Source organism: Trematomus bernacchii, unplaced genomic scaffold, assembly GCF_902827165.1.
Source record: "Trematomus bernacchii unplaced genomic scaffold, fTreBer1.1, whole genome shotgun sequence".
Classification (NCBI taxonomy): domain Eukaryota; kingdom Metazoa; phylum Chordata; class Actinopteri; order Perciformes; family Nototheniidae; genus Trematomus; species Trematomus bernacchii.
The window spans coordinates 440,589-450,790 of record NW_022987616.1 but is presented as its reverse complement, the minus strand read 5'-3'; the positions used below and the strand labels follow the sequence as shown (position 1 = coordinate 450,790).

At 40.3% G+C, this 10,202-nt stretch overlaps 1 protein-coding gene across 1 annotated transcript in view; it reads right to left on the bottom strand.

The window, feature by feature from the left end:
* Positions 1 to 9,200: 9,200 nt before the first annotated feature.
* Positions 9,201 to 10,202, bottom strand: part of armc4 (armadillo repeat containing 4) — a 40,656-nt gene continuing 39,654 nt past the window's right edge. Inside the window, exon 21 of the mRNA XM_034132564.1 lies at positions 9,201 to 9,435. Within this exon, the coding sequence (XP_033988455.1) occupies positions 9,319 to 9,435 (117 nt within the window). The 3' untranslated portion in view covers positions 9,201 to 9,318. The remainder of the gene's footprint in view (positions 9,436 to 10,202) is intronic.

Sequence of the window (10,202 nt, the reverse complement as noted above, 5' to 3'; positions counted from 1 at the left end):
CTGCCGATTACTCCTGATGCACCCTCTCATTGACTTCCATTATAAAAGCTGTCACATTATGGGCCCATGACTCATGGCTTCTGAGGCCCTCAGCTGTGTGTTCCCTTGGGGTTTATCCAAAGTAGTGATTCGAAGGACGTGACTAAGCAGCAAGAGCCATATGAAGGGTTAGGGATCCATGTAATTATTGTTTATTTGTGCTTATTTTCATTTAATGGGGGAAGTTTACTTTTACTAACAGCTTGTGCAAACATGCAATGAATGACCCAGTCATGTAATCACTTTAATTAATTCTGGGGAAAGTTTATTTTCTCAGGTTCGACACAATATGTATGTTTTTCTTGTCGCCTGAAGGGAACTTCTGTTACCTCCTGTGACCCTGTCGCTGTTTTCTAAACCTGTTGATAAGAACGACCGTCTCTAGGGATGGGGAAATATGGGCTTGTCACAAGCATCTCTTTTATCTTAATTCACCATCTATGTAGCCTCTGCTTTGGCTCACTATATCTCTGTTTCAGACTCCTGTCTTTTGTCCAGTGTGGGTGTACAAAACGATTCAACAGGTAGGAGCACGACATTAATCATGATGTCCTGCTTGGGAGGGGTTGGTGGCAGGAACTCTGCAGGCGTCTCTTGTACACAGCTCTGTTTCATCTCAAGCTAGAGTTCCTGAATTACACTGGCATCTGCTTTCTTTGTCATCTAATCTTTGTCACTCTACTAACCACTTGGATTTGACCAATAATGTTTTTGAAAGACTGGCACCAAATCCAATAGACCAATATTTGTAGTCTGAAGTTTCAGACAGCTGAAACATTGTGCAGATATTGGCAATTTGTGCTCATATGATACAGGAGCTCAGAAAAGCATTCCTGTAATGGTTAAAAATAGACTTTCATGTGAAACCTGACTGTTTCTATTACCTGTTACATGGTGCATGGAACTCTGGGACACGTCACCCCTCTAAAGTTAAATCCATAAATATTCCAGGTTATGTTGCACAATGTTTTTAACATTAAGTCAGTTGCCCTGTCGTAAGGAGTAGCTACAATTCAGCCTGTGAAAACAGTTACAAAATGTTGTTCGTGGCCCTGAAGGACCTTTGTCAAGTCAATCGTGATGATGTCATATTGATGTCATTGGGTTTGTCCTGTCTTGGAATTGAATTTATAACAGAAAGCCAGTCAGTCAGCAAGTTTGAAAGCTTGGTTGCAAACAGGGAAAAGTCTATTCAAGGGACACAGTTGTCCTATCGATTCCTATCTCATTGCATTAAAACCATAACTTTTTGCGGTCTCTCTGGCTCTCTTTTCCCTCAAAGGTCAGGACTGTCAACGCCATTTGCTATTGGTCAACATTGCCAATTTATGTTGTACTGGGGATAATTATGCGGAGGTAGAAACAATGGGTGTACAGGACAGTCGGTGGCAAGCTTGAAGCATGGCCAATCCAATGCTTACAACGCAGGTGTTTTGGATGAGTACAGGAAATCCAGGTATGCACTCTGGAGGATCCCCAAGGTCTACATCAGTGAGGTTCTGACCTCAAATCGCCCACCAACTGCATCATGAAGAATGCAAGACTGCAGATCTTCTTTATCACCAGGGTAAGTAGGTTACAACATGGACTCCGGGATAACTTCTGCAGGTGTACCACTAAGAGTATACTGACTGGCTGCATCAAGGTCTGTTATTGTGCCATAAGGCTGTACAGAGGGGGGTGAAAACATCCCAGCACATCACCAGGATGGACCTACCATCAATGGAGGACCATTACATGCAGCGATGTTGGAAGAAAGCCAAAGGGATTATCAAAGACCCCAATTACCCCGGCCACAAACTAGTCTGCCTGCTGCCGTCTGGCAGATGTTACCGCAGCAACCGGTCCTTCACAACCAAATTCAGGGATAGCTTTGACCCACAGGCCATAGGACTTCTGAACTCTGAGCCCACCACTGTTGTTACTGTACCTATAAACCTTCACATTGCCCTTGTATACTTTACACCTCTATATATATGTATTTAATAACTTCTCATTATGCAAATACATACACTATGTTTGCACTAATTGTATGTACGTCTGAAACGTTCCACACTTTGTATAACTTGTATTAATATCTATTGACGTTAACATTTACCTTTTTTGTTCCTTGTTTATTAAGCATTGTTGGCAGGTACCTAAAGTCTAAAATTGCATTGCCAATAACTGCTTCTCTTTCTCTGTTATTGTTAAACACATGAAAACAATAAAGAACTTTACATTTTAAATGCTGGTTTGACTGGGCCATCACTTAGGTCAGGATAGTTTGGCCCATTTTTCTATCTTTTGTAATTTGCTGTCTCCCAATATAATAAATACAAAGCCATTTTCCAATATATCCATATACTGATTAATATCAGATATCTTACACTCGGTATGCCAACATATGGAGCTTTGTTTACATACAAAACAGGAACGGAAACCTGAGTTTAACGTTACCCTACCTCCTTAAACCAAAATGTCTTAATTTAAATGCTGTACGCAAGTGTATTTTTGGGGACTGGTTCTACAGTAAAGCTCCGTTCTTACATCCAACCTCTGTACATGTTTTATGTACATATGCCATTGAGTCTTGTATTGTTTTATATCACATCTACTGGAGTTTGTTTGTATGTGGGCTTGGTCTGGCCTGCCAGAGTGTGGTTGGAGTGAAAGTTGTATTTCCTTGCACTCGTAACTTTTGTTTTCTCCCTTAAATTCCAATTTAACTCTGATCCCTTCAGAAGACACACCGCGTACTGAGCAAATCAAATGTTCCTGTTTTTTAAAAAAACACAGTATTGTAAACAGGCATTAGAAGAGCCACATCGTACTGCCACAAATGGAAATCACTGAATGCTAAATTGAAAAGCAGACATTCATTATACATCATGGATCCAGCAGAGAACACCCTGTTATTGCCTTGGGGTACTCCATCATTCAACGTGTATTAAAGGATCTGGCTATGAAAGGTGGCTATTACTTGAAATCAGCCTTAGCTCAATGTCAACACCTTACGCCATTACAATCCAAATTATTTTTTAAAACCCCAGTCTCTGCACCCACAATCTTCCCCTCATTTAAGATGATGTTTTCACTCCAGACTTGGACTTAATTTCGCCGTGTAAACCAAGTTAGAATTACATGCTTTAGCACACGGACTACTTGCAAAGCCACAGACATATTTGTTCCACAGTTTGCCAACTTTGGTGGAAAATGTGACCGAAGAGAAAATTAGCAGGTTGTCTAAAATGACCCAATTACTGTTTTCAGGGGGGTTTTAAACATTTTGGACACTAATAAGCCATTTGTGCTGTCAGTCTGTCCATGTCTACTAAAAGTAATCAAGTGATAAAACCAAGTGTCATTAGAAGTCACTCAAATTGCTCCCTGAAATTACAGTGCGAAATAATTACAACTTGGAACACCCAATGCTCTTTTAACCATCCCGTCCTCTGTTGTCTCTCTAAAAATGGCTATCCAAGAATACACAAATGGCTACTATGGAGGCACATACTACTTCATAGGGAGGAGATGCCAATTCAGTATGCAGTGTGCATGAAGGCGATGGATACATCTGTCAGAAAACAAGCTTTCATCGCGGACCGGACTCTCTGATTTTGTTGCACCAGTGATCCGAGTAGAATTAAATCAGACAAAGCTTACATTTTTGTGCGCCCAAGCCTTGCCAGAACTACTCACTCATGTTGGAATAACAAAGAGTCATATTTGACTTACTTGTTTATAATGCCAGTGAGAAAACTTCAGTGAAATGTTTCTGTTATTCGAGTTCCATCGGCTCTATAATTCCGGTCGGGCTATCTTTGGTTGTGTCCAGGTATTTCTCTTTGTGAGCAGACAGTTGCAAAGCTCTGAAGTATTTGGGAATGCTCGGGCAATCTGACAGACAGCAAGTGAGCTAGACTGGAACAGGGTGTTATTTATGCATCGCGCGGAGGGAAAGGACATTTATTAATGTCAGAGTGAGAGCAGGACTTAAAAATACATTTAGAGTTGACGAGTCTGATGGAAGAGAATGCCACATGAAAAGGAAACAACACCAAACCGAAGCAGAAAAATGCATTTTGAACATTTGCCTAATTGACCACTTTTACAAACCTAACTCTTAATTCTGTGAAGAAACTTAACCCGGCAGCGCCTAGCAGTATTGCTCTGTGTGCTCATGTCTTGAAGTGCGCAATCAGTTACAGATTTTAAATAGGATGTTCTATAATGCCTCGCTGATGATTTGTTGATTTGGTGCTATTCCCCTCAGTTGCATGTCTTCCCCTCAGGTCCAGAGTTGTGATCGCTTGATGAAAAGATTGTGATGAAAACTCTGGGATAATATAATTTTTGGTTGGGTGCCATACAGAGCTCTCAGGTTGGTTCAGGATCCAGCTAGGGAAACCTGGCCCGGCTTATGGTGCACAGCTGTGCAGCTAGGAGCGTGTGCCAACTCATCACTGTCTGCTGTGCGAGGAAGTTGGCATTTTTTTTATCTTTATAAGACATTATCCTTTGTCTGCAGATGAATGTGACTGCCTGTTGGCTATCAGTATCCTCTCCTTTCAAGTTTGATGTAACGGCGAGAAGTAAAAGGTCCAGAAAGGCTGCAGGTCATGCAAAAAATGCTGTGAACACAAAGCTGAAAAGTACTCGGAACGTCATCACATGTCAGAGTACAAAGAAAGTTGCAGAGTGAAAAAGACAGCATACAATACAATAAATGTTGTTACTTAAAAAAAGATGCAGTAACCTTTTGAAGCCAATCAGCGTGATTTTATAAAAGCTTGAGTCAGACCTTCCAAGTTTCCTCAAATCAGCAATGGTGTCTACGATTTCACAATTTCCTCAATTTCAAGGTCAGGTACAGAAAAAAGAAAGCTATGATCTGTTAATGTGGTTGACAGGCATATCCTAAACCGCGGCCCCCCCCCCCTTCCAACTTTACACTGACTACAACAGAGAGACATGAAGTCCGGGGAGTAAAGAGTGTTTCATTAGAAATGCTTAGATGTTGGATAGCGTAGCAGTTCAGGATGAGCTGAGAGGACTAATCCGACAGAAGTCCTGCACACAGTCTCCTCCAATCTACTCTGCCTCACGTATTCATGTGAATATAGTCAATGGTTTAATAAAGTTTCATGTGCTGCCATTCAAGGCTCACATTTCTTAAGGCATTGTCTAACCATAAAGTTGCACAGCATAATTAAACCCCCTGTCTTGGCGTTTATGTATAGCTAACCGCTAACATGCTAGCTGGCCAGTGCTTGTCAGTCACAATACTGAAGCTCTCCAAGCTTTTTGTTCCCAGGTTTATACGCAATTTCTATCAAATGTGAAACCCAAGGGTAGAAACTATTTCTCCGAACTCGAGAAACAGCCAGCAAGCGTTGACTTGGATGCAAATTGGACAATGAGTTCTAAAAAATGTATTCCAAAATACAAATGTGTAGCATGAATACTATCTTGTACTGTCAAAAAGCATGCGTTCTTTGAGTACAGTACTCAGATGGAACATACAAATGGATTGCGATTGGAATTATTTGTTGCCAATATATATATATATATATATATAATATATATATATTTGTCTAATGTTTTATCTACTTATAATAAGTAGATAAAACATCAATTCTGTGCTAATACATTAATTTGTGTGTGTATGATTACACACAAAAAGCACACTAATAAACCACAGATGGGATTTGTGATCAAATGAAATTATTTTTTGTATAATTACATCCTTGTTATGTCCAAAGCCACATCTGACTTGACCAAACATTGTATTATTAATATATTTGAGACCTTTTTTGGAGACATTACTCTTGCACCCAGACACTGTGGTATTTGCCCACACATTTCGCTGTTTATTTGTTGTCATTCCAGGTTGTTATTTGCACTTTACGGAAGGGAATGTCACGATTATGGAGAGGAGACCTTGTGATGAAGATGCAGACCCAGTGGCGTGAGCATACTGTAATGATATAAAAGCTAATTTACAGATTGAGAACAGGAGCCGTGTTCACCCCCTCGTCCTCAGCTACCAGAGAGCACTGCTCTCTGTTTGGATGGAGCTCTGAGAGGCCGCTTTGTATGCGCATGTTATTAATGGCAACATCGCAAGCAAATCCCGCTGCTGCTGCCACTGCTGTGCAACAGTTTGTGATTTTATATTAAAAAACGGTCCTTAAACACTGAAGGGTAGAGAAAGCCACTTCTAATATTTGGAAAGGAATTTTACTGTTCATTAGTTTCTTTTATGAAAATTTGCTGCTGGACGCTGGTGGAGATGTAGGATCTTTAAAAAACTTCAAAAGAGCTGTTCCATTTTTAAACAATTGAGCTATAGTATGACAACAGCCAGCACGTTTTCTTAAGGAGTGCCTGACTGTAAAAATAAGCGATATATATATTTATTACTCTGTCCACCCAAAATGTGGACAGACTGTTTTCACCACTGCAGAACGGATTTCCACACATAAGTCTTGTGTGATGCATAATGAAAGTCCTTGACTGTGGTTGCATCCATCACTCTGAGGGAAACCCCTTCAGGAGTCAGGACAGGGTGAAGAACAGGTCAACGGGGAGAACTGTTGAGGTACAGGGGTGTGGCAGATGCCAAGGCCCACCTCAAAACAAGAGCAACAACATCAGGGATATCCCTGCACTATTTCTATCCCTTCAGTGAAGCGATGAGAAGTATCAGATCTTAAACGGTGACCAGAAAGCCCGGAGCCGGACGTAATTGCTGCCTCTGCCGAGGCGTGGAGGCATAACCTCTCATTTCTCGTGAATAATGTCCCTGTGTCGGACGTGCCAGCCAAAACAAGTGGCAGTTTCTGTTCTCAGAGGGTTTGTGGCTCGGCTAATACACTCAACTGTGGCTTTATGACCGATGGGCCTGAGGGCCAGGCTCCTGAAACCAACTTCCTCTCGGCGTGTCCCCAGTGCTCTGCTGGGTTTAATATCAGGTTCAGAAAGGATATTAAAGAACCGTTTCTTTAGAAAAAGTGTTGTACATTTGGCAAACCAACCATACCGAGTTCTAAGGTATGATGGGATGCCAATTTGCAGTAATTCTGCAAAAGGTTTCTTGTTTGCTTTGACATCAGGTTACTACAGAAAGCCAACAGTTACCCTATATGACTACAACACAGTAGAATTGAACGTCCAAATTCTTCAACATGCAGGATTAGTGAGAGGATGAGTTTAACATTTTGTCAAATGTATTTATACGCTCTTCGTCCAAGAGAGAGATGAGAAACTCAAGATCATATTTGTGTCATATCTGTACTGTATGAAGCTAGAGCTGGGATGTGTTAGCCTAGCTTAGCATACACTAGAGGCAGGGTGAAACAGCTAGCCTGGCTATGTAATGCACACCATTCTCTGAAGCCCATTATTTTTGTTTTGTCCATATACAAAAATATATTTAAAAAAGACCAAGAATTGATGTACAAATATGAGATAAATATTGTATTTTATATTATATATTATTAAATTAATCTAACTTTTGGAAGCAAAGCAGATAATCTGTTCCAAAAAATGTTGATATATTCCTTTAAACTCTTAAAGAAACTAGAAACAGGCTTAATTTCATGAGAAATTAGATAGCTAAATATACAAGCATGAAAAAAAAAACATCTGCATGAGAAAAGGAAACTTTATGCAACGCTCAAAGAAGAAAACAATGTCTCCCTCTTTGTTTGTTTGAATTGACTAAATCCTTTCCCTTTAAACAGTATCACATTTGACACTGGGTATGTCGCAGAGGTTATAAAGCTAGCTGCATGGAATTAAAGAGCCATTAATCATTGTGAGTTTATTTGCTCTGAATGATTCGTAGACAGTGGCTTCCTTCAGCTCCTAGTTACGTTTTTTTCTCAGGGAAGTTGCTTCTTCAGAGTTCTCCGCCATACGCGCTCTTCCACTGACCCCTGCTTACAGCTGGTTGTGTTTAAACTTCAAAGAGTGATGAAGATTTTCAACCACATATTTTCAATGTTTTGCTAATTTTCTATCTTAGCACGTGGCTGATATTAATGATGAACGTCCCATGGGAGTTTGTGGCAGCCTCTGTGGTTGGGTGCTGAGCATCTGAGCTAACCGGGACCAGGACAATGGGATCAGAGAGACAAAGAGGCTGACAGACACGCGAGAGGGCAGCGGCGGCGGAGGCCAAAAGTATTTTACTGAAACCTGCTGTGCAGAACGCTGTCAAGCCTGACATGGCCTGTTTATAATAAACAAGAATAGAAGACAAAAGAATCAGACGAAACCGGATCAGCTGCAATGACGTACACACACACACATCATTACTGTGGCATTGTCTAAATATGTGCAGTGTATTAAAAAAGATATTTAGCAACACAAATAATTACTTTTTGGAAAAAGCACAGCAATTTTCTGCATTTTCCAAAGTAAATCCTTCATTACATAGTTTTATTGTCGATGCATGCAAGTGCTTTGGTAGCGAGATGATCACAACTGGCAAAATATCTCCAACATTTTAGTTTTTACTGACAAAATAATAAGCTAGTTTAAATTAAATACCCTGAAAGAATGTCAAATTAGATTAAATAAATTGCAAGTAATGTGGAAAATCCTGATTCATTCCTCTACATAATATATTTAGTTGAGACAGGACAGAGTTTCATATTCCTAATTGTTATAGTTGTGTTTTTACCATTTATCATTGAATTAAAGTGTTCTTATTTTGTTCATGTGGTTTTTGTACAGAACATTTGTGCAGTATTCCGAGCTGGTGAGTAACTCTGTGTTTTAATGTCTCATTGCAAGGACAGAAGTCTACAGACTGCATTAGATGCAGATGTGGATCTTGTTTAGATACTGTGGTCTTGTGTGGATTACTTACGGAATGTGACTGCAGAAAACGCGAGAGTTTCACGCTGAACAACGTACGGGGTATTTGGCGTGAGATCAAACATTAACAAGAAGCGTTTATTTTTATTATCACAGTCAGAGAGCGAGGAGAGGGCTTCCTAAAATGTTTGTATGAACTCGTGATGAGGTAGTTGATGTAAACACGGAGCTCTGGATAAAAATGTGCCCGCTAGAACGGAAGCAGGCGCGCAAATAAATACACACACATCAGTCAAGACAGAACATTTTATTTGAAACCTTTGTCACATACAACATATTCAGAACACTTGTGGTAGTTGTTATACATTTTATTTGAAGGTAAGTGTAAAATAAGGTACAACCAGACAGATTCTTAGGTCGTTTTTTGAGCAGTCCCTGTTAGATTTCCAGGGATGCTGTGATCATCGACTGTCAATTAAACAACACAGCCTTCCTATTAGCCAGGGCCAGGAGTCGGATGTTGCGCACGCAGCCAGCAGCAGTCTCCTGGAGCATATCTTCATCAGAGCCCATGATGTGGATGAGTGGCTGCAGGGGTACAAAGGACAGAGTTTACAGTTGGCAGCAGGAACAGAGGACCCGGTTGGATGTTACCAGCCTATTAAATAGGCGATGTCAGTGGGTATAGATAGATATTATGGGTTAAAGGGGCATTGTACACATACTAGCTGGTTTTATCACAAGGAAAGATGGAACAAAACAAGACAACAAACTGTTTTCTTATGACATGATAAAAGGCACAAGTCAGGTAACATGGTATACATAGCAAGATACTCAAAAGGGTGGAGTTTGGAGTTTGGGGTAAGTCAAAAGATGGAAAACCAAACGCAGGATTCACGCCCATGAGGCTTCTCTTGGTGTTACGTAGGACGCCAACAAAGTGTTTAACTTCATTTTACAAGTTATTTTAACCCAAACCCAAATCCTTTCGTAAATCTAGTATTTGTGTTGCCTAGATAAGTTGTTATGTTCTTTTTTGTGTTCAAAACATAACATTTCATTCAGTTTTACAACTGTGGTGCGGTTCTTTTTAATTTTAAGTTTCACTCGGCAACAGTACGTGCAGTGTGGCCCATCTGAAGCATTAGAATAGTAGTGATAAACACTGATAGCGCATATTTAAAAGGCTGATATTATTGGAAATGGATGCACCAACAATCCAAAAGAATCATCATTTTCCAACAGTGTCCCAATTCACCTTAAATCCTAAATAAAGTAGCTTTCTGCACATGTTTTGTTAGCGGACGTCCACTACCACTAGCATATCCTTCAAAGATATGGCTGTGCAGCGACAG